Genomic DNA, 25,223 nt, shown 5'->3' on the forward strand with positions numbered 1-25,223 from the left:
AGTATGTCAATCCTTGTTTTCTCAGACATCGTCAGTCACTTCAGTAAAGCCCACCTGTTGTTTTCTAAAACTTGTCATAAGCAAGACACAGAAAAGCTAAACCCAGTATTACACAAACAAGGAGAAGAGTCTACTTTATTATATAATAATTTTATTTAATAACTTTACCCATGAAGTATAATTCCATTACAAACTCATATGAAAACTAAATCCTGGGTTTGAAGAGGCTGAGGAAATAACTTCTTTTTGTAATAATGTCCAGGACTAAAACTAAACATTTTTTACTGGGCCAAAAATCTCTGGAACCTATTCAGCCTCTGCTGCCTCTTCGCCTTCTCCACATTCAAAGCGCACAAAGTCTACTACATTCACTCCATGGGGCTGCACATACTGACCCAATGTGATGGAGGGATCCAGCAAGTATGGCTGGGACAGCATCTTGGTTTCTGCTTCTCCCCCAGGTTCATCATCCAGGGAGCCAACGGAGAGAGGGGCCATGCCTACCACATGCTGCCCAAGGCGGCGGCCAAGGTCTTCCAGGCTTGCTCTCCACTCAGACGCCTCGCAGATAACCAGGGCCCCGTACTTCCCCAGCACCAGATTGTGCAGTGAGGGGCTGTGCACTGCTCCGTGGACATAAGAGCCAACATAAAACCCAGCTGGCACCTTCACCCAGGCAGCTCGTTTAAGAGTCATGTTTTCTCCCAGTTTCCCTATAAAAAAGCAAAAACAAAAAACACGCTTCCAGAATACGATGCTTGTGGTAATACCAAAATATACAGAGTTGGCCAAGTTTGGGAAATAGTCCTTCGCATTTACTGTAGGTATGCTGTTAAGATGGAGATACCATTTTCAGTTTAAAGAGGAAAAGGTGTGCCTGGCCTGTGGGGGTGCAGTGAATAGTTTCAACCTGGAATGCTGAGGTCACCAGTTTGAAGCCCTGGGCTTGCCAGGTCAAGGCACATACAAGAAACAACTACTAAAGTTGATGCTTCCCACTCCTTCCCATCCTGCCTTTCTCTCTCTCTATGTTCTGTAAAATCAATAAATAAAATCTAAAAGAAAAAAAAAATGAGCCTGACCAGGCAGTGGCGTAGTGGATAGAGCGTTGGACTGGAATGTGGAGGACACAGGTTCGAGACCCCGAGGTCGCCAGCTTGAGCACGGGCTCATCTGGTTTGAGCTAAAGCTCACCAGCTTGGACCCAAGGTCGCTGGCTCGAGCAAGGGGTCACTCACTCTGCTGCAGCCCCCGGTCAAGGCACATATGAGAAATCAATCAATGAACAACTAAGGAGCCGCAAGGAAGAATTGATGTTTCTCATCTCTCTCCCTTCCTGTCTGTCTGTCCCTATCTGTCCCTCTCTCTGACTCTCTCTGTCTCTGCCACACAAAAAAAGAAAAGAAAAAAAAAAGAAAAAGTGTGTGCAGGGAGGGGCTGGAAAAATGCAAAGTACCTTTATGGAGCACCAACTACATACAGGTATGCTACATTTAAAAACATAGGCAATGGCCAACAGATATATGAAAAGATGCTCATCTTCTTTAGTTATTAGAGAAATGCAAATCAAAACTGCAATGAGATACCACCTCACACCTGTTAGATTAGCTATTATTAACAAGACAGGTAATAGCAAATGTTAGAGAGGCTGTGGAGAAAAAGGAACCCTCATACATTGTTGGTGGGAATGTAAAGTAGTACAACCATTATGGAAGAAAGTATGGTGGTTCCTCAAAAAACTGAAAATAGAACTACCTTATGACCCAGCAATCTCTCTACTGGGTATATACCCCTAAAACTCAGAAACATTGATACATAAAGACACATGTAGCCCCATGTTCACTGCAGCATTGTTCACAGTGGCCAGGACATGGAAACAACCAAAAAGCCCGTCAATAGATGACTGGATAAAGAAGATGTGGCACATATACACTATGGAATACTACTCAGCCATAAGAAATGATGACATTGGATCATTTACAGCAAAATGGTGGGATCTTGATAACATGATACAAAGTAAAATAAGTAAATCAGAAAAAAACAGGAACTGCATTATTCCATACGTAGGTGGGACATAAAAGTGAAACTAAGAGACATTGATAAGAGTGTGGTGGTTACGGGGGGAGGGGGGAAAGGGAGAGGGAAAGGGGGAGGGGCACAAAGAAAACTAGATAGAAGGTGACAGAGGACAATCTGACTTTGGATGATGGGTATGCAACATAATTGAACGACAAGATAACCTGGACTTGTTATCTTTGAATATATGTATCCTGATTTATTGATGTTGCCCCATTAAAAAAATAAAATTATTTAAAAAAAATAAAAACATAGGCTCAGCCCTGGCTGGTTGGCTCAGTAGTAGAGCATCAGCCCGGTGTGTGGAAGCCCAGGGTTCAAATCAAGGCCAGGGCACACAGGAGAGGTGCCCATCAGCTTCTCCTCCCCTCCCCCCTCTCCTTTCTCTCTGTCTCTCTCTTCCCCTCCCATAGCCAAGGATCCATTGGAACAAAAGTTGGCCCAGGCGCTGATATGGCTCCATGGCCTCTGCCTCAGGCGCTAGAATGGCTCCAGTTGCAACAGAGCCAGGCCCCAGATGGGCATAGCATCGCCCCCTGGTGGGCATGCTGGGTGGATCCCAGTCGGGCGCATGCAGGAGTTTGTCTCTCTGCCTCCCTGCTTCTCACTTCAGAAAAATATAGATAAATAAATAAAAGCATAGGCTCTGGTGTCACACAGACCCTGGACTTAGGTCTCGGTTCTGCCTCATACCAGTTATAGGACCTTAGGCAAGTGACTTAATGGCATAAACCCATTTACTAATTTATCAAGCCTTAGTTTCTTCAACTTTAAAGTGGGGATATGCCACTTAAAATAATCTGAAACCAGGGTTACTGGAAGAAGTAAATAATATAATATATATAAAAGCACTTACCACGATATTTGGCACATAGTGAGCACTGAAATGCTGTCTATTGTTATTAACTTAGGCTTTGCCAGCTTAAGTAAACACGGTTACAAAGCTAATATGTAGCAGAGCTGGAAAAAAACTCAGATCCAACTCCAAAACAATGAAGTGTTTTTTTCCCCAACCAAATCACCATCCTTCTCAAATGCTACCATAACTGACACAGACAACTCTTGATCATCCATTGTATTACAGAAAAGTCCACAACTAAAAGCCCCAGAAAATCCAAAACTCTATGTCATTTGAGCTTCAACTTCCTCTCATAAAAAAATTTTTAAAAAAATCACATTTTCAGAGATGCTTATGAGAACCAGAAATGGATTTCAGTTTTACCCTTTCTCTCAGGATGCTCTACCCTCTGGGAGAAGTCCAAATAAGCCAAAAGGCTGGAAGGGATAAGAGAATGAACAAAGGGGTCTGGATAAATATCCCTGAATTAGCCATAAATTGTACCTAAAAGTTACAAAAGGGGAGTATCCAGACACCAGAAAAAAATCTTAAAACAGCTCAAAGCATCAACCTCATGCTTAATTCCCAGAAATTGAAGGCTAAAACACCCTTTTCTTCCAGAATTTCTTAATAAGCACCATACACAGCTGTCATCCTGATTTCTCATCTATGACTCACTGAAACATTATACATACTTCGAGACGACCTGATAAAAATTGATGCCTTGACTGGAAATGTCGGATGAGCAATAGTTCCAGCAAGCTCAAGCCCCTCCTTACTTCCCTCTCTCCATCAAGGACATAGAAAGAAAGCATAATTCCCACTGGTCCCACCGCAATGATCCAAATAATGGGTTCTGAAAGACTGTTACACTTTCACAAGTTCAGAATCAGATGTTTTCAAAAGAGAGACCAGCCTGACCTGTGCTGGTACAATGGATAAAGTGTCGACCTGGAACGCTGAGGTCGCTGGTTCAAAACCCTGGGCTTGCCTGACCAGGCGGTGGTGCAGTGGATCGAGTGTTGGACTGGGATGCGGAGGACCCAGGTTCGAGACCCCGAGGTTGCCAGCTTGAGCGCGGGCTCATCTGGTTTGAGCAAAAGCTCACCAGCTTGGACCCAAGGTCGCTGGCTGGAGCAAGGGGTTACTTGGTCTGCTGAAGGCCCATAGTCAAGGCATATATGAGAAAGCAATAAATGAACAACTAAGGTGTCGCAACGAAAAATTGATAATTGATGCTTCTCATCTCCCTCCATTCCTGTCTGTCTGTCCCTATCTATCCCTCTCTGACTCTCTTTCTGTCTCTGTAAAAAACAAACAAACAAACAAAAAACAAACAAACCCTGGGCTTGCCTGGTAAAGGTACATCTGAGTCGATGCTTTCTGCTCCTCACCTTCCTTCTCTCTCCCCACATTCTCTAAAAATTGAATAAATGAAATATTTAAAAAAATAATACAGGAAGCAACTACTAAGAGTAGATGCTTCCCTATTCTTAAAGAAAGGAGAGAGACCAAATTCCTAAAAACAATGCCCCTAAATCTTCTTGGACCCTTTATAAAGAAGGTGGAATGATCCCTGATGTATTGTAGTACACAGAGAAGCAATCAACTGGAAGTCACAAGGCTCTGCCTGAAGACGTGTTCTGTTTGGTCAGCACAGTGATGTATACAAGTGTTGAAATAATTTTAATTATTGCCAACAGCTAAAAGCTGATATTTTTGCACACAAATCTAAATTCTTTTAAAGAAACTTTAAAATTCTGATGACACTGGAACCCCACTTAACAAATCGTTGAGCTTGGTAACGGTTCCCTTCAGTAGAGTGAAAGCTTTTCAGGGGCCTACTGCTCCCTAGTATCTAACACACAACCCACTAAGCACATTCACATTATGTGACCCTTTCAGGCACATGAGCTTGCAATTCTGGATCTAGATTTGGAGGAAACCACAGATACCAAGAGATCCAGTACTTATCTTCCAGTTTGCAGAACCCTTACAAATACTCACCAATTGCTAAGACCAGTTGATCCTTGAGAGAGCCTTCTCGCTCAGGCCCCGCAGGGAGTTCAGAAAGCTCAGAGGAATTCAAGAAGCCCTAGGTGCGCACACACACAAACATGGATTAGTTTGGTGCTACTCAAATGATCAAAACACTAGACACATATAGCCTACTTCTCCAAAACTGATTTAAAACCACTAAGTATAGATGATATTTTCATTAAGCTAAAAGTTGAACATTGATAATAGTTCCATTTTTATAAATCTTTTCTTCATCACTGCACCACCCCGAGTGCCATCCCATTCCTATCTTCTTGCCTAAATTCTCAAAATGTAGTTTCCTAGTGTGCTCTACCTCCCAAGAGCATGCCCACGCCTTTCCCTTCCCCCTTTTCTTCCTCACAGGTATACACTGCTAAAACTCTAAGGCAGGCGACCCCAAACTACGCGGCCCCCTGAGGCCATTTATCCGGCCCCCGCCGCATTTCCGGAAGGGGCACCTCTTTCATTGGTGGTCAGTGAGAGGAGCATAGTTCCATTGAAATACTGGTCAGTTTGTTGATTTAAATTTACTTGTTCTTTATTTTAAATATTATATTTGTTCCCGTTTTGTTTTTTTACTTTAAAATAAGATATGTGCAGTGTGCATAGGGATTTGTTCATAGTTTTTTTTATAGTCCGGCCTAGTTTTTTTATAGTCCGGCCCTCCAACGGTCTGAGGGACAGTGAACTGGACCCCTGTGTAAAAAGTTTGGGGACCCCTGCTCTAAGGGTCTCCACGAGACTTGCAACCAGGGAAGCAACGGGCAGTGGCAGCTCGTCCCGTGCTAACCCCTTTACCTATCTCCAATGCCCCTTTCCTCTGACTCTCCAGTGAGCCAAAGGAGCCCTGCCTTGGCTGTCTCCCACTGTCTTCTATGCTAAGCCCTTCCCTGTTTCACTGTCCTCACCTTTAATAAAATGTATTCTCAAAATATAAAATGTAGTTTCCTAGAAATCAGAAGTATTTTTATATCAATCATAAAATTTTAAAGCTAAAAACATTTTCAGATTATTGGAATGCATAATGGTACAAAGCCAAAATAGGGAATTAGACAACAGGTCACAAAACTAAATATACTTTTATCCTTTGACCCTGAAATCCTATTTCTAGGATTTACCCTGACAATATACGTCCAACAATATGAGCATAGATATGCAGAAAGTTATTCATTGAGCAATTCTTTCTAATCGTAAAATACTGGAAACAGCCTAAATGCCTAAACACAAGAGAAGACTGGCTGAAGAGCCACAGCACAGCCACAAATGGTATACTATACAACTGGGAAAAGAAAAGAGGGAGAGCTCCATGAGCTGCTAGGAAGTATTTCCAGGCTCTATTAAATTTAAAAAATTAAAAGAATATATTCAGATTATAGCACTATTGTGCAAGAGGTATTTGTGTAAATATGTTTATTTTTGTGAAAAGACATAAAAGATAACCATAAACCAATGAAGTTGGTTATCTATAGGAGTGGATAGGAAATGGGATAGAAGGTAGAGAAGAGGGAGTATGACAGACAGACAAACACACGCACACACCCGACCTGTCTGCTAAAAGAACAGTAGAAATAAGCATACCAGATGCCCAGATCTTGGTTTCTAATAACTATACCCCCAATAAAAGAACTCCTTACAGAAAGAAGAATTCCATGTTTGGGACAAGGAAAATATGGCATAAGCCTAGAATATCTTGTCTGCCAAAAAGTAAAGAAATACTCATAAAATAATGGGGATAGATCAAAGGATAATGGAGCCAGCCTGCACAGGTTTGCTTTGCACTGGCCAAATCCAGGGATAATTTAAGCATCAAAATAACTGATTACACACTGAACTGTAGCCTAAGGGAGAAGTATCTTTCTTACAGAATGCCTACAAACAAGATTAATACATATAAGTTATGAGTTAAAAAATAACCATGGCCCTGGCCGGCTGGCTCAGTGGTAGAGCACTGGCTCAGCATGTGGATGTCCCAGGTTCGATTCCCAGTCAGGGGGCACAGGAGAAGCACCCATCCACTTCTCTACCCTTCCCCCTCTCCTTTCTCTCTATCTCTTCCCCTCCCGCAGCCAAGACTCCATTGGAGCAAAGTTGACCCGGGCGCGAGGATGGCTCTATGGCCTCCGCCTCAGGCACTAGAGTAGCTCTGGTTGCAACAGAGCAATGCCCCAGATGGGCAGAGCATTGCCCCCTGGTGGGCGTGCTGGGTGGATCTCAGTTGGGCATATGTGGGAGTCTGTCTGACTGCCTCCCTGCTTCTAACTTCTAACTACAAAAAAAACCCCCACAAAACATTATGCAACTAACATAGTAATAACTGATCTGCCAAAAATCATCAATGAATGCTAAAACTATTAGGCAAGCCCTGGCCAGGTAGCTCAGTTGGATAGAGCATCATCTTAATATATGCCAAGGTGCAGGTTTGATCCCCAGTCAGGTCACAGACAAGAATCAAGCAATAGGCCCTGGCTGGTTAGATCAGCGGTGGAGCGTCGGCCCAGCATGTGGAAGTCCTAGGTTCGATTCCCAGCCAGGGCACACAGGAGAGGCACCCATCTGCTTCTCTACCCTTCTCCCTCTCCTTTCTTTCTGTCTCTCTCTTCCCCTCCCACAGCCAAGGCTCCATTGGAGCAAAGTTGGCCTGGGCGCTGAGGGTGGCTCCATGGCCTCCACCTCAGGCGCTAGAATGGTTCCAGTTGTGTCGTGGACCGTTAATGGCAAAAAGCCATTATAGATTCGAGGCTTGGCAGGGGGCTAAGTTCTCCCCCCTCTATCTCCATATTTGGCTTTGATGCTGAGTGTTTGCACCCACTCTACTTGTTTCCTTGGGTTGCAGGAAGCAATATACATGCCCTTCCTCTGACTCTCTGTTTATTTCAGATGTTTATAAATTTCACTAATGTATCCTGTTTTTGCCTTGGGAGAGTTCCTGTCTTAGCCTTTGATGTGCAACTTTGTATCAGGGTCCTTGATTTGCATAGGTCTATATAATAAAGTGAACTGGGGCTGTGAGGCACTCAGATACTGCCAGGCAGTTTGAAGAGTCCTCCTGGTCCCAATGGTTTTGTTTTGACAAAATGTGTTTCCTTAATTCCGCACCGTTATTTGGAGCCGCGCTGGTCCGCGGCACAGTTGCAACAGAGCATCGCCCCCTGGTGGGCATACTGGTTGGATCCCAGTCGGGCTCATACAGGAGTCTGTCTCTCTCTGCCTCCCCGCTTTCAAAAAAAAAGAATCAACCAATGAATGCATTAATAAGTGGAACAACAAGCTGATGTTTTTCTCTCACTTCCTCTCTCTCTCTCTCTCAAAAATCAATAAATAAAATATTTTAATTAATTTAAAAAATAAAGTAAAAATATTAGGCAAAAGTTTTTTGGAAACTGGATGTTTATACAGTCTCAAAGAACCTACCATACAGATAAGTTGTTAATTACAAAGAGAAATATGGTAACTTTACAGTAAAGAAACCTGGCAGAAACTACCTTAACCAAGAGATCAAAATTAGAATCAATAAGGGACCAACAGGCCTGACCTGTGGTGGCACAGAGGATAAGGCGTCGACCTGGAATGCTGAAGTTGCGGGTTCAATACCCTGGACTTGCCTGGTCAAAGCACATATTAGAAGCCACACAAGTCAGTGCTTCCTGTTCTTCCTTTCCCTGGCCTTTATCTCTCTCTCTCCTCTCTCTAAAATGAATAAATAAAATCTTTTAAAAAATAAAAGTAAAAGAATAATGGGACCAACAATTATTATGTACCTCCAGATGTGATGTTCTGGAAAAAAAAGGATAATTCACTATTCCTACAAAAATCCATTTCTTTCCATTTTTTATTTTGAAATTAAATTTAATGGAGTGACATTGATCAATAAAAATACATACGTTTCAGATGAATATCTCTATAGCATCTGAACTGTTGAAAAATCCGTATTTTGAGTCTAAATATGAAGAACCATCAGACAAACCAAAACTAAAAGATATTATACAAAACTGTCCTAGCGCCAGATTACCAGCTTGAGCATGGGGTTGCCAACTTGAGTGTGGAATCACAGACATGACCCCATGGCTGCTGGCTTGAAGCCCAAGGTCGCTGGCTCGAGCAAGGGGTCACTGGCTCAGCTGGAGCCCCCCGGTCAAGGCACATAGGAGAAAGCAATCAGTGAACAACTAAAGTGCTGCAACTATGAATTGATGCTTCTCATCTCTCTCCTTTCCTGTCTATATATCTATCTCTCTCTCAAAAATAAAAAAACTGAAAAATTTGCCTGATCAGGCAGTGGCACAGTGGATAGAGTATCAGCCTGGGACACTGAGGACCCAGATTCAAAACCCTGACGTCACCCACTTGAGTGTGGGATCATAGACATGACCACATGGTCGCTGGTTTGAGCCCAAAAGGTCACTGGCTTGAGCGCAAGTTTGCTGGCTTGAGCCCAAAGGTTGCTGGCTTGAGTAAGGGGAGCCCCCTGGTCAAGGCACATATGAGAAAGCAATCAATGAACAAATAAGGTGCCACAACTATGAGTTGATGTTTCTCATCTCTCTCCCTTCCTGTCTCTACTACACTCTCGCTTAAAAAAAAAAAAAAAATGCCTGACCTGTGGTGGCGCAGTGTATAAAGCCTCGACCTGGAATTCTGAGGTCGCTGGTTCAAAACCCTGGTTTCCCTGGTCAAGGCACATATGGGAGTTGATGCTTCCTGCTCCTCCCTCCTTTCTCTCTCTCTCTCTCTCTCTCTCTCTCTCCTCTCTAAAATGAATAAAATCAAAACAAAAATTAAAAAATCTGTACCTTCAAAAATATCAATGGAAGGAAAGACAAAGAAAAGAAACTAAACAGACATGACAAATAAAAATAGTGATGATAGGCCTGACCTGTGGTGGTGCAGTGGATCAAGCATCGATCTAGAATGCTGAGGTCACCAGTTCGAAACCTCTGGCTTGTCTGGTCAAGGCACATATGGGAGTTGATGCTTCCTGCTCCTCCCCCCTTCTCTCTCTCTGTCTTTGTCTGTCTCTCTCTCCCCCACACCCCGTCTCTAAAATGAGTAAATAAAATTTTTTTTAAAGTGATGATAACAACATGTATATAAAGACTGATAAAGTAAATGAAGCAAAATGTTAACAAATGACGCTGGATAAAAGCTCACTATAGTTTACTATAGTATACAGTACTGGCAACTTTTCTGTAAGTTTGAAATTTTTTCAAATAAAAATTTTTTAAAATAAAAGTTTAAAAACTTAAACTAGCCTGACCAAGTGGTGGCGCAGCGTTGACCAGGGACACTGAGGACACAAATTCAAAACCCTGAGTTCATTGGCTTGAGTGCAGGCTCACCAGCCTGAGTGCAGGGTCACCAGCTAGAGTGTGGGATCATAGATATGACCAACCCCATGCTCACTGGCTTGGGCCCAATGTCGCTGGCTTGAGCAAGGGGTCACTGCCTTGGCTGGACACCCCCACCCTGCATCCCCAAATCCCCCCCCCCGTCAAGGCACGTATGAGAAAGCAATCAATGAACTAAAATGCCACAGCTATGAGTTAATGCTTCTCATCTCTCTCCCTGTCTCTTTCTCTCTCTCTCAAAAAAAAAAAGTTAAAAAAACCCAAAAACACTTAAAGACAAAAAGAGGGGAAAAAATAAAGGTAAAAGAACCAAAGTCCTCTGTTACAGATAACGAAATAGAAACACAATCAAGTAAGTGAATGGCTAAGGGTAACAAACAGAGTTAATGGCAAAGTCATGATTTCCTATCGTTTTATTTTTATTTATTTGTTAATTTTTAGAGAGCGAGAGGCAGGGAGAGAGCAACATTGATTTGTGTATTTCTGCATTTATTGGTTGATTCTTATATGTGCCCCAACGGGGGATCAAACACACAACCTTGGTATGTCAGGACAACAACCTAACCAACTAAGCTACCCGGGCCAGGGCTGCAAAGTCAAGATTAGAACTTCTACGTTAGCCTGGCCTGTGGTGGTGCAGTGGATAGAGCACTGACCTGGAACACTGAAGTCGCCAGTTCAAAACCCTGAGCTTGCCTAGTCAAGGCATACATTACAAGCAACCAATAAACAGCTAGAGTGAAGCAACTACTTCTCTCCTACCCCACCTCCCATAAAATCAATAAATAAAATCTTAAAAAACAAAAAGAAACAAACTGATAAACACAGAGAGAACATGAAAAAAAAAAAAAGAACTATGTTCAAGTGACTCATCTCCTCAATACAATTCTAATAATCTCAACAGTTTCCCATATAATGTGACTATTTAATGCCAGTAACAACATTTACAAGATCTCAAGAAAAGGATAAATATGGGAGGAGAAAAAGGGTGGTACGAAACCAGGGGTAGTCAACCTTTTTATATCTACCGCCCACTTTTGTATCTGTTAGTAGTAAAATTTTCTAACTGCCCACCGGTTCCACAGTAATGGTGATTTATAAAGTAGGGAAGTAACTTTACTTTATAAAATTTATAAAGCAGAGTTACAGCAAGTTAAAGCATATAATAGTAATTATTTACCAAGTACTTTATGTTGGATTTTCGCCAAGTTTGGCAGAATAAATCTTTATAAACCAACTTACTATAGTTAAATCTATCTTTTTATTTATACTTTGGTTGCTCCACTACTGCCCACCATGAAAGCTGGAACACCCACTAGTGGGCGAAGGGACCAGGTTGACTACCACTGTTAAATAAATTATGTAAGGCCCTGGTGGATAGCTCATCATCCTGAAGCACGGAGGTGGCCGTTCAGGGCACATACAGGAACAGATCAATGTTTTTGTCTCTTTCTCTCTCTCTCCCCTCTTTCCTCTCTTGCTAAAATCAATAAATAAAATTTAAAAATTGTGTAAATAGTTGGTTCATTTTTGCCTTGACAATAAGGATAAATCAAAGGCAAACATATCATTCCTTCCTCCATCCTACTATGTACAAGAATATGCTTATCCTCCTAATTTGTGCATTCTCCAATATCTTATATAAGAATTCTTTCCTCAGCAGCAGCCCCAGATGGGGGTTGCCAGGTGGATCCTGGTCAGGGCACATGCAGGAGTCCTGTCTCTCTGCTTCCCTGCCTGTCACTTAATTAAAAAATAAACAATTCTTTCCTCAGATCCACATGATTCTTCATCAGTTGTGGTCCCCAAACTTCTAAAACAGCTACCGTCTATCCATCAATGAATTAATATATTTCTAGCTTTAAAATCAAATTGTTCCAGCCTGACCTGTGGTGGCGCAGTGGATAAAGCGTTGACCTGGAATGCTGAGGTCACCAGTTTGAAACCTCTGGCTTGCCTGGTCAAGGCACATATGGGAGCTGATGCTTCCTGTTCCTTCCCCCCTTTCTTTCCCTCTCTCATTCAGAAATCATTCTAGATTTCTGAATACAAATCTGTACCTGATTTGACTGACTCCACCCCACTGGCATTCATTCATTCATTTAACTCAGATTTACTGAGCCTCAAACAAGTGCTGGGGCCACTCCTCTTTCACCAGACACAGAGCAGTGAAAGACAAAAAGGGAACAACAAAGACCCTAACAGGGGAAGGGAAAAGGGCAGAACAAATCAAGCATGTTGGAGACCCCAAAACTCACTTTACTGTACATGGGGAGTTGATCCTTTAGACTCTGACAATGCAACATGGTTCCAAGGGCTACTTGCTGGACCAACTGTTGAAATTTCAGATTTCTTGAAACAAAATCTGTCTCACAGTTTACCTGTAGGAACAAATTTACTTTGCTGTATAAGCTATTTACTGATAGTTTCCAAAAGTGCCTTAAGTTGGTTGAAGAGTCAACCAAGACATCGACAAAACAAGCTGTAGACTTGAGACCAAAAAGTGAATAAAATTATTCCTGCTGTGTCCCTTAATTAGCAATAACCTGCACATTCAGAAAATTGTTCCATAATATCCTCAAAGGACTCAATAGAAAAGTTTGCCACCTGTGGCTGCATGTCATAATCAACTCATTCTCCAACCTCTCCCAACTACATACCAGTTTTGCTATCAGTGTATTTATCTCCTCTCACTCTAAACTCTAATCCACCCTAATCTCATTCTAATCCACATATGATTCTTCATCAATTGTGGCCCCCAAACCTCTAAAACAACTACTCTCTATGCATCAATGAATTAATATATTCCTAGCTTTAAAATGAAACTGTTCCAACCTGACCTGTGGTGGCACAGTGGATAAACCGTTGATCTGGAATGCCAAGGTCGCTATTTTGAGACCTCTGGCTTGCCTGGTCAAGGCACATATGGCAATTGATGCTTCTTGCTCCTCCCCCTTTTTCCCCCTCTAATAAATCTTAAAAAAACAAAACAAAACAGTTCCAGGAAACAACCAGTGACAAAGTATAAGCCTGACCATGAGGTGGAGCAGTGGATAGAGCATCATACTAGGCTATAGAGAACCCAGGTTCAAAACCCCGAGGTCACTGGCTTGAGCACAAGTTCATCCGGCTTGAGCACAAGGTCCCTGGCTTGAGCATAGAATCATAGACAAAACCCGATTGTTGCTGGCTTGCACCCAAAGGTTGCTGGCTTGAAGCCCGAGGTCACTGGCTTGAGCAAGGGTTCACTGGCTCAGCTGGAGCCCCCAGTCAAGGCACACATGAGAAAGCAATCAATGAACAACTACGGTGCCACAACTACAAGTTGATGCTTCTCTTTTCCTTCCTGTCTGTCTGTCCCTATCTGTCCCTCTCTCTGACTCTCTCTGTCTCTGTCAAAAAAAAAAAAAAAAAAAAAAAGACTATACCAGACTAGGCCTTGGCTGGTTGGCTCAGTGGTAAAGTGTTGGCCCAGCGTGTGAATGTCCTGGGTTAGATTCCTGTTTAGGGCACACAGGAGAAGTGACCATCTACTTCTCCACCTCTCCCTCTTGCTGTGGACCATAAATGGCAAAAAGCCATTGTAGATTCGAGGCTTAGCAAAAGGCTAAGTTCTCCCCCCTCCATCTCCATATTTGGCTTTGATGCTGAGTGTTTGCACCCACTCCACTTGCTTCCTTGGGTTGCTGGAAGCAATATACATGCCCTTCCTCTGACTCTGTTTGTTTCAGATGTTGGTCGATTTCACTAATGTATCCTGTTTTTGCCTTGGGAGAGAGTTCCTGTCTTAACCTTAGATGTGCAACTTTGTATCAAGGTCCTTGATTTGCATATGGCTATATAATAAAGCAAACTGGGGCTATGGGGCACTCGGATACTGCCGGGCATTTTGAAGAGTCCTCCTGGTCTCATCGTTTTTGTTTTGATAAGTGTTTCCTTAATTGCGCACTGTTATTAAGAGCCGCGCTGTTCCGCGGCAAGTGGCGCCTGAACAGATGACTTGAGTATGAGGAAACTAAAACTGAAGGAAGGTGACAGAACTCCCCAAAGTGAAGTGCGCACAGTGAGTAAAGAAAGTTTTTGGGGAAAGTGTAGTCAGGAATAAAAGATTATAGGACAGATAGGGTAAAAAATAAGGGACCTTTATGTAGAAATGTTCCCGTATGAAGACAAATCGTTGTCTGAAGAGTATCAGGGTGAGCTGGAAACAGAGGGATGTGAAAATGAGGATAACTTGGAGTCTGAGGATGACAGGGGGGATGAAAAATCTGTGGCTATGGCTGCCTTAGCCGTGGGGCCTCCACTGCCCTCAGCTCCTTCCTACATTCAACCCTCTACTCCTCCGTTCCCTTATTGGGCTGATTGCGGAGTTTATAACTCAAAATCTGGGAAATCCCCTCTCCAACAATCTACAGACCAGGCTCGAAATGTAGGGGAAAGAATAGATGACGGCTTTACCCATTTTCCTGTTGTAGAAAGACAGGATGATACAGGGAGACTAGTGCGAGAACATGAACCTGTACCTTTTAAAAGAACTCTGAAAGAGCTTAAACTTGCTTGTGTTCAGTATGGGCCTACTGCTTCTTTTTCACTTGGTTTATTAGATACTATTAGGGCAAAGGCTCTTCCCTCAAATTACTGGAAGGTGATTGCTTGTGCTTGTCTCTCCGGGGGTGATTATTTGCTGTGGAAGTTGGACTTTCATGAAGGGGCTGTTGAGGTAGGGGAGAAATCTCAGCATAGCCAACCTGAGCAGCCGGTTACAGCAACTATAGAATATAAGAATGGCCTGACCAGGCAGTGGCGCAGTGGATAGAGCATCGGACTGGGATGCCGAGGACCCAGGTTCAAGACCCCAAGGTCGCCAGCTTGAGCACAGGCTCATCTGGTTTGAGCAAAACCTCACCATCTTGGACCCAAGATCGCTGGCTCAAGCAAGGGGTCACTCGGTCTGCTGAAGGCCCGCAGTCAAGGCACATATGAGAAAGCAATCAATGAACAACTAAGGTGTCGCAATGCACAATGAAAAACTAATGATTGATGTGTCTCATCTCTCCGTTCCTGTCTGTCCCTGTCTATCCCTCTCTCTCTCTCTGTCTCTGTAAAAAATAAATAAATAAACAAACAAATAAATAAATAAATAAAAGAATATGAGAATGGATAGGAGATTCAGGTATTAGGAAAGTTACAGCTTTTCCTGTCATGATCTGATTTTCTTTAATGTTTTAACTATGATCTTCTGAACTATCATTTTGTTTCTTTCTTATTCTTTGCCTGGAAATTGAGGCAGGGGACCTGTGTTGGATCTGACTATAGAAAATATCCCAGCAGCTGCGAGAGCAAATTTTCTTGAGATTTTGTTTAGTCACATCCTTCAGTCCCTCTGTCAGAAAATGCCCTGACTAATATCAGGCAGGCATCTTTCTAATCTGAATGTGCTCTGAAATCCCGGGTTTCTCTCTGTTTTGTCTAATTCTTGTTTCTGTTTAGTCTTTGTTTAATGTTGTCAAAATGTATCTATTTTTAAGGCCTGAATTAAGGGGTTTTTTGCATGCAAAAACTGGAAATGCTGGCTCTAATATTTAGAAAAAATAAAATGTTTTTAGAACTTGAAAGGAGCGCGCATTTAAATTTAAATAGAATAGAACATAGATCCTTAAAACTTACTGATTTGGTTAGTGCATTGTTAGGTGTGTTCAGAGTTAGGAGCCAAATAGGCAATTTAAGTATTAGGAGTAATCAAAGTTATATGTTATACTTGTGTTTTTTGTGCATAAATTGTCTTGTTTATGTGTAAGGTTATACTCAGGCAAAACAAAGGAATTGAGCAAAATTAAGCAGGGCCCTAATAAGTCATTTCAAGAATTTGTCTCACGGCTAATTCAGGCACTTAGAGGAATAGTATAAGGATGCTAATTCTGCTTCTCAGGCCACATCCTGCAAAGGAGGCTCCAAAGAAACCAGTGATTTGGCTCCTCTGACTTTGCCAATTGGATTTAAAAAAAAAATAGGTCAGGAACGCCCTGAAATGGAACGATACAAGGACATAAATTTAAAGGACTATTAGATACTAGAGCTGATGTATCTGTTATGCTAAGCTACACTGGCCTCCTTCCTGGCCCACTCATGCAGCAGCCACTGAATTACAAGGTATAGGGCAGAGTAAATCCCCTCAACAAAGTTCTAGTTTTTTACAATAGGAAGATAAAGGTCATTCTGGATTTTTTCAGCCCTATGTGCTCCCTGGATTGCCAGTTAATTTGTGGGGTAGAGATGTTTTGAAAAATATGGGAGCGTTGCTTGTCAGTCCTAATAGTTTAGTCAGCACTCAAATGTGTGATTGGGGATTTTTGCCCACTAAGGGTCTAGGGAAAAGAACAGCAGGGAATTCTCACCCTCATAGAAGTGGCATCCAATACCAGAAGGTGTGGATTAGGATATCAAAATTTAGCATAGGGGCCTTGGTAGCTCCTGCTACCCCAATAATGCCTTGTGTGTACTTGGAAATCAGATAATCCTGTATGGGTCGACCAATGGCCCCTTTCTCAGGAGAAACTTAAGGCAGCTGCTCAATTGTACAGGAATAGTTACAGCTTGAGCACACTGAACCATCTAATAGTCCATGGAATACACCTATATTTGTCATTAAAAAGAAATCAGGAAACTGGAGACTATTACAAGATTTGAGAGCAATAAATAAGACTATGTAAATTATGGGTCCTCTTCTGCTAGGACTTCCTTCTTCTACTGCCATTCCATGGAATTATCACCTTGTAATTATTGACTTGAAGGATTGCTTTTTTACTATTTCTTTAAGCCCACATGATTGCAAGCATTTTGCATTCAGTGTTCCTTCACTTAATTTCCAGGCTCCAATGAAATGATACCAGTGGAGAGTTTTGCCTCAAGGTATGGCTAACAGTCCTACCTTGTGCCAAAAATACATTTCTCAAACTATCTCTCCAGTACGAAGGCAGCACCCTAAGATGTACATAATTCATTATATGGATAATATTCTTATTACTCATTCAGATAAAGACACTGTGTTTACCATTTTGCAACAATCAGAATATTCTCTGAAAGAATTAAGACTTTATATAGCTCCTGAAAAGGTACAGCAATCTTTACCTTTTTCTAATTTAGGCCAAATTATTGAGGGACAACAAATTCGCCCACAGAAAATAGAAATCAGGACAGATCATTTGCGAACTTTATAAACGATTTCCAGAAACTGTTAGGAGACATTAATTGGCTTAGACCTTCCTTGAAATTAACTACTGGAGAACTGAAGCCGCTTTTTGATATTCTTAGAGGCTCCGCTGAACCAGCTTCTCCTTGGCTACTTACAGCTGTGGGACAAGGTTTAAAGCTTGTAGAAAAAGCCTTGCAACAAGCACAATTAAAACGCATAAATCCTGAAGAATCAATTGCCTTACTAATTTTTCCCTCAAGTTACACTCCAACGGGACTATTGTGGCAAGCTTCACATCCTATTGAATGGATTCATTTAGCTGTTCTCCATATTTTGATCTTGTTGCCTCCTTGATTATCAAGGGGTATAGGCGACCTTTACAGCTTATAGATTTTGAGTCTCAAAATTATTGTTGTTTCTTTTTTCAAAGGATCAACAACAATGGCTCTGGGAAACTTCCACTAAATGGCAAATTGCTTTGGCAAATTTTACAGGCCAAATTGATTCTATTTACTTATGGTTGTTTCCACTATAGAAACTGCTATCTTAGGGACAACTGCTGATGAACTATTTCAGCAATTTCTCCTTCTTCAAAGACTTGTACATCAACATAGAGCTCCATGTTTTTAGGACATACTCGAGCTCACTCTATGCTCCCTCGAGCTTTTAGCATAAGGGAATGCCCTTGTTGATCAAACTACCCAAAAGAAAATTATTGGAGCAACCATGACAGATCAAGCAATTCAGTCTCATACTATTCATCACCAGAACGCTGCAGCCCTACATAAATAGTTTCAACTTTCTCGGGAAGCAGCACAGCAGATTGGTAAATCCTGTCCGAGGTGTCCTATAATACAATCTGTCCCTTCATTTGGAGTTAACCCTCAAGGACTCCTATCAGGACAACTTTGGCAAATAGATGTTACTCATACACCTTCATTTGGCAAACAGTCCGTTGCCCACGTTACAGTGGATACTTATTCTGGATTTATAGTAGCCTCTACTAGAATAGGAGAGGCTGCTATGCATGTTATAGCTCATTGTCTGTATGCGTTTTCTATTATTGGACTTCCTGATGTGATTAAAGCTGACAATGCTCCTCAATATGTAGCAAAAGCATTTACTGTATTTTGTCAAACCTTTCGAATTATGGGTATTTCTTAAAATCTTTAAAGTCAAGGTATTATTAAAGTGTACCCAGCAAATACTTAAGGTCAATTAAATATATATATATATATATATATATATATATATATATATATATATATGGGGGGGGTCATATCCTGGAATTCCTGCAAATCTACTTTTTTTTTTTTTAATTTTTTTTGAATGCTGATGAACAGGAGATGCCAAATCTTTTTCTCCTGCAAACTTCTACCTTTTATTTGATCCAGCTAATAACACTGTTTTGTCTTTTTCCAAATAGCTCCAGATATACGGAAAAGGTTTATATAGGCAGATGGGGATCCTCAAACCCCTCAGTGAGATCTTCTGAGCATGGCTTTTAAGGTACCAAGAAGCAGAAAAAGCCCAAAAGAGATCAGGGGAAATACTAGCTCTTGGGATACACCCTCAAAAGGCTCCAACGCCCAAACGGGGCCTCACAGGACTCCATCAGGGCCCTGCTTCAATAGTGGAAAGGATGGTCATTTAAGCCAAAGCCTGCCAGGCTTACATGCCTTTGCTGTGAGGAAGAAGGGACACTGGAAGGTAAGCTGCCCCCTCGTTCCTCTAAGGGAGGGTTCAGTCTCTTCCAGCCCTGCTCCAGCCACCTATGACCTAAGCTTGCCCAGAATGCTGGTATTTGCCACTGAAGGCTAAAGGTGCCCAGGGCCGTCGGCCCCATCTACGACACTGTGGACAAGCCTAGGGTCTTTCTTCCAAGAAGCAGGTAAACTGATCTTATTTACAGAAGGGCCACTTAACTATGTCTTGCCTGAATATTCAGGTTTTTAATTCTTCCCTCGAAGATCTCTGTTGTGGGTGCTGATAGTCCTATTTTCTGCTTCTTTGTTTAATATATAGTGTTTCCTTTATTCCTCTTGCCTCAATGCCCCCACCCATATTTTAGGCTGGGACCTACTCCTAATTTAGAGCTCCTTTTTTCCTTTTTTGCCAACTTACAAATTTACCTCTGCCACCCAGCTTAGTGCATCCCAAGGTTCTCCTCACCACCCCATGGCTGTACAGCTCCAGTATAAGAAGGCCCCCTGGGTTCATCTTTCCAGTTTAAAGAAAACGAAAGCTCTGTCTTCATGTGTGCTGCAGATGGCTTTTCCAGTCTACCTGGGTCATTACCAGCTAGAAGCAGCGGTCTTTGGGACTTGGACATGAGCTGCAAAGTATAGAAGTGTGACAGCAATTCCAGTGCTATGTGGACTTTTCCTGGATTTGTTTCCTGGACTCCTGCTCCTGTGACAGCTTTTGATGGACTGAACTGGGGTTGGGTTGTATTTTCAGAAATTTGGAATGGTGTTGGTGCCAATTTGGACTTGGTGAACATGTTAAGGACACTACTCTTTTATGGATTCTTGTTGTATTGGTCAAGAGTTTGCTTAAAGGCTTTAATCACTGTAATGTATTAGAATGTTTGTTTGGGTATCTGTTAGCATTGACTATACTAATTTTGTGTTTGTTCTGTATTTTTACAACCTGCCTCCAAATTAGAATCTGGGAAACTAGGAAATCAGATGAGTGCAAATCTCAGCACACAAATTAAAAATAAAAAATAAAGGGGTATATGTTGTGGACCATAAATGGCAAAAAGCCATTGTAGATTCAAGGCTTAGCAAAAGGCTAAGTTCTCCCCACTCCATCTCCATATTTGGCTTTGATGCTGAGTATTCGCACCCACTTGCTTCCTTGGGTTGCTGGAAGCAATATACTTGCCTTCCTCTGACTCTTTGTTTCAGATGTTGGTAGATTTCACTAATGTATCCTGTTTTTGCCTTGGGAGAGTTCCTGTCTTAACCTTGGATGTGCAACTTTGTATCAAGGTCCTTGATTTGCATATGGCTATATAATAAAGCAAACTGGGGCTATGAGGCACTCAGATACTGCCAGACATTTTGAAGAGTCCTCCCAGTCCCATCGTTTTTGTTTTGAAAAGTGTGTTTCCTTAATTCCGCATGGTCCGCAGCACCCCCTCTCCCTTCTCTCTCTCTCTTTCTCTCTTCCCCTCCTGCAGTCATGGCTCGGTTGGAGCAAGTGGCCTGGGGCGGGTGCTGAGGATGGCTCCATGGCCTCACCTCAGGCACTAAAATACCTTGGTTGCCAAGCAACAGGGCAGAGGCTTCTGATGGGCAGAGCATCGCCCTGTAGGGGGCTTGCCAGGTGAATCCCTGGTCAGGGTGCAACAAGAGTCTATCTCTCTGCCTCTCTGCTTCACACTTAAGAAAAAAAAAAAAAGAAAAAAAACTACATCAGGGTCACATTTAGGAGTAACATTCTAGACTGTTAGGCCTTTTCTCATCAACATACCTATGCCTTTTTTTTTAAAGTGAGAGTAGGGGAGATACAAATAGACTTCTGCAAGCGCCCTGACCAGGATCCACCTGGCAACCCCAGTCTGAGGCTATGCTAGCAACTTTGGCACCTGAGGTGGATGCTCCACAGAGCCATTCTCAGCTCCTGGGGCCCTCCGCACTCTTCCAGCCATGGCTGCAGGAGGGGAAGGGTGAGAGCGAGAGAGAGAGAGAGAGAGAGAGAGAAAAGAAGGGGAAGGGAGAATAAGCAGATGGTTGCTTCTCCTGTGTCCCGACTGGGAATTGAACCCAGGACATCCACATAACAGGTCAACTCTCTACTGCTGAACCAACCAGCCAAGGCTGCATTTCTGTACTTAAATGAATTCACAGCTAATAACTGTGGTCTCCTCAGTTTAATTCAATTACAGTTTATGGCTCTCAAACACCTCTTCTTTAAAAACACAGAATCCTCCACAAAGCCTTACACTGAAGGGCCTATTCCTGCAATCTGGAATTTTGACAACTCACCTCAACTAACACGGAGGTGTTTCCTTCCTGCAGCAGCCCAACCAGGCCTTCCTTAGTCTTTCTGCCATGGAGCTTGGCAGCTTTGCTCCAGCCCTCCTTCTGGGCCTGCTCATGCAGCCAGCTCTCTGCCTATAAATTGAAAAGAAAAGGAGTTGTGTGGCCTGTGGTGGCATAGTAGATAGAGCATCGACCTGAAATGCTGAGGTCCCTGGTTCGAAACCCTGGGCTTGACCAGTTAAGGCACATCTGACAATCAATCAATCAATGAACAACTAAAGCAAAGCAACTATGAGTTGACACTTCTTGCTTCCCTTCCCTCTCTTCCTTCTCTCTGTAAAATCAGTAAGTAATTTTATTTTTCTTTTGAAAAGGGAGAAAGATGAGAAGCATCACTTCTTCGTTGCAGCACCTTAGATGTTCATTGATTGCTTTCTCATATGTGCCTTGATGGGGGGTGGGGGGTGCTACAGCCAAGCCAGTGATCCCTTGCTCAAGCCAGTGATCATGGGGTCATGTCTCTGATCCCACGCTCAAGCCAGTGACCCCACACACAAGCTGGTGAGACTGTACTCAGGCTAGAGACCTTGGGGTTTCAAAACTAGGTCCTCTGCATCCCAAGCCGACGCACCACCACCTGGTCAGGCTCAATAAATAAAATCTTAAAAAATTAAAAAATGGGGCCCTGGTCAGTTTGCTCAGTAGATAGAGCATCAGCCTCGCATAGGGACGTCCTGGATCCAATTCCAGGTCAAGGCACACAAGAGAAGCAACCATCTTCTTCTCTCCCCCTTCCTCTCTCCCTCTATCCCTCTTCCCCTCCCGTAGCCAGTGGCTCAACTGGTTGGAGCGTAGGCCACAGAAAGGGCGGGTGGGCACTGAGGATAGCTGGGTTGGTCTGAAGGCATCATCAGCCTCGGGTACTAAAAACAGCTTGGCTGATTCCAGCATCAGACAGGGTCTGGGCACATGTGGGACTGTCTCACTATCTCCCTTCCTCCCACTTAAAAAAGAAAAAGCACCCTAACCAGACAGCTCGATTGGTGAGAGCATCCTCGGAATATGCAGAGGTTGCCAGTTCGTCCCGGGTCAGGGCACATACAGAAACAGTCTAGTGCTTCTGTCTCTCTATAATCAATAAAATATTTTTTCTTAAATGGGCTGAAGACAGAGTCTCAGAATTTAGAACTGAACGGGGCTCTAAAATATGTTCAGGCCCTTCTGCTGCCCCTCAATCCCATAACAGAAACTGAGGTACATCTATTACCGGTATTTACTGGCAGCCGACCCTTAAATGCCATATATATACCCAGCATTGTGCCTGCTGCTTTGGATAAGTTTACTTATGGGGCAAAGAAGAGTATTTTCATTATATATACAAGAACAATATATTGTATATATAAGATTCAATAAAGTGTCCGAGGTCACAGGGTTAGTGTTAGGACACCAGAGTTACACAAACCCTTTCAGCTCCAAGCAGCAGGAAGCAGCATTGCAGTTTGCAAGATAAAATAAGGTCTGTTAACCCTGGGATCCTGAGTCAACTGCTTCCTAATTAGACGGAGTCAGAGGCTGAGGTTGTCATTTAGGTCAGAAAACTACCTAGAGGTCGGCCGTTATGAGTCACTGGACAAACAGCAAGTCTGACTTCCAGGCTCCCTAAGAGACTGAGTTCCAGGTCTATTACACCTCCCTGCTTCTTTCCCCCGCTTTCCCACACCTGTTTGAGATCCCTGCCACAAGTCTCCAGAGCTTTTTTGCAGTTCACAAAGGAATAGCCCGTTTTCCGCCGCAGCTTCATAAGAAGTTCCTTGCTGGAGGCCGAAGAAGACAGCCGGGGACCAGCGGGAAATGCGTGCCATAGCTGGGGCGACCGAAGTGGAAGGGACCCTGCCTGGAGGGGTAAGAAGAAACGGATGAGAAGCAGAAAGCAGCGGCAGCTCCAGCTCCAGCGCAGAAACCGCAGGGAGGCAACCTTAGGAAAGACTGGTCCCGGGGGCGGGGAAGCTGGACCGCGAAGAGACACTGAGGTGGGAAGTAGGGGCGCACGGGAGATCTGCAAGGAAAGGAGGTCGGTGCAGGGGCCAAGAGCCCTTACCGAATACTCTCCTATTCGCGTGGCCCTGTATAGGCGCACTGACCACAACACCAGCGACATCTCCCCAGCAGCCGCACCCTGCAGCGGATCGGATACGGCGCTCTGGAGAAGCTATGAGGCCTACGGCGTGGCAGTAGGGTCAAACTTCTCCACTAGAACGTACTAAATAGGGTTGTCGCCACCTGCTGACTGGAGGACGCACATTCGGCTCCCGCAGTTGGTTTATCGAGACATTTCTTTCCTTTCTTTTTTCCTTTTCCCTCCCTCCCTCCCTCCCTCCCTCCCTCCCTCCTTCCCTTCCTTTCCCTTCCCTTCCCTTCCCTTCCCTTTCTTTTCTTTTCTTTCTTTCTCTCTCTCTCTCTCTCTCTCTCTCTCTCTCTCTTTCTTTGCTTTCTTTTTGTATTTCTCTGAAGTGAGAAGCAGGGAGGCAGAGACAGACTCCCGCATGCGCCCGACGGGGATCCACCTGGCATGCCCACCAGGGGGCGATGCTCTGCCCAGCTGAGGTGTTGCTCCATTGCAACCGTAGACATTCTAGCGCCTGAGGTGGAGGCCACTTTTGCTCCAATGGAGCCTTGGCTGCAGGAGGGAGGAAAAGAGAGACAGAGAGAGAGAGAGAGAGAGAGAGAGAGAGAGAGAAAGGAGAGAGGGAGGGTGGAGAAGCAGATGGGCGCTTCTCCTGTGTGCCTGGCCAGGAATCGAACCGGTACTTCCACAGGTCGGGCTGATGCTCTACCGCTGGGCCAGCCTGCCAGAGCTTGAGACATTTCTTTTTTTCTTTTTTTTTTAGTGAGAGGAGAGGAGGCATAGACAGTCTCCCGCATGCTCCCTGACTGGGATCCAACCAGCAAGCCCACTAGGGGGCGATGCTCTGCTCATCTAGGGCCCTTGCTCCATTGCAACCCGAGCCATTTTTTAGCACCTGAGGCGGAGGCATTGGAGCCATCCTCAGCGCCCAGGGCCAACTCGCTCCAATTGAGTCATGGCTGCAGGAAGGGAGGAAAAGAGAGAGAGAGAAAGAGATAGAGAAGTGAGAGGGGGAGGGGTGGAGAAGCAGATGGGCACCTCTCCTGGCACCCCTCCTGTGTGCCCTGACCAGGAATCGGACCCTCAAACCCAGGACATCTAGGCCCTGGACGGATGGCTCAGTGGTAGAGCGTCGGCCTGGCGTGCAGGAGTCCCGGGTTCGATTCCTGGCCAGCGCACACAGGAGAAGCGTCCATCTGCTTCTCCACCCCTCCCCCTCTCCTTCTTCTCTGTCTCTCTCTTCCCCTCCCGCAGCCAAGGCTCCATTGGAGCAAAGTTGGCCCGGGCGCTGAGGATGGCTTATGGCCTCTGCCTCAGGTACTAGAATGGCCCTGGTTGCAACAGAGCAACATCCCAGATGGGCAGAGCATCGCCCCCTAGTGGGCGTGCCGGGTGGATCCTGGTAAGGCGCATGCGGGAGTCTGTCTGACTGCCTCCCCGTTTCCAACTTCAGAAAAAAACAACAACCCAGGACATCTATATGCCTGAAGGACGCTCTACCGCTGAGCCAACAGGCGAGGGCCCACAGAGGCATTTCAAAACCGAATTGCTCCCTGCAGGTGAAAAAGGAAATCATGAAACTAAGTCATCACAAAATAACAATGCAAGGCATCTG

At 43.8% G+C, this 25,223-nt stretch overlaps 1 protein-coding gene across 2 annotated transcripts; it reads right to left on the reverse strand.

Annotated features, from left to right (window-relative positions):
- Window positions 1-108: 108 nt before the first annotated feature.
- Window positions 109-23,721, reverse strand: TSFM (Ts translation elongation factor, mitochondrial). Of its 2 annotated transcripts, XM_066369340.1 has the most exons (6): window positions 23,582-23,721; window positions 23,204-23,377; window positions 21,487-21,615; window positions 12,558-12,680; window positions 4,922-5,009; window positions 109-713 (listed from the first exon to the last, which is right to left on the reverse strand). In XM_066369340.1, exons 1-6 carry the CDS (start codon window positions 23,639-23,641, stop codon window positions 307-309), a joined length of 981 nt encoding a protein of 326 aa, XP_066225437.1. In that variant the 5' UTR covers window positions 23,642-23,721; the 3' UTR covers window positions 109-306. The 2 variants fall into 2 exon arrangements, with proteins under 2 accessions (XP_066225437.1, XP_066225438.1); XM_066369341.1 differs by lacking the exon at window positions 23,204-23,377 and having other exon boundaries at window positions 23,582-23,698.
- Between the last annotated feature and the right edge of the window lie 1,502 nt (window positions 23,722-25,223).

The sequence above is a fragment of the Saccopteryx leptura genome, chromosome 2, assembly GCF_036850995.1.
Source record: "Saccopteryx leptura isolate mSacLep1 chromosome 2, mSacLep1_pri_phased_curated, whole genome shotgun sequence".
NCBI lineage: Eukaryota > Metazoa > Chordata > Mammalia > Chiroptera > Emballonuridae > Saccopteryx > Saccopteryx leptura.

Bases quoted from the DNA above. Each gene is read 5' to 3' on its own strand.
- TSFM (XM_066369340.1), bottom strand. From the start codon at position 23,641: ATGTCGCTGGTGTTGTGGTCAGTGCGCCTATACAGGGCCACGCGAATA. The intron at 21,616-23,203 runs GTGTGGGAAAGC...TTCAATTTATAG, and splicing joins GTGGCAGGGATCTCAAACAG to GCAGAGAGCTGGCTGCATGA. The intron at 714-4,921 runs GTGAGTATTTGT...GCTTTTTTATAG, and splicing joins TCAACTGGTCTTAGCAATTG to GGAAACTGGGAGAAAACATG.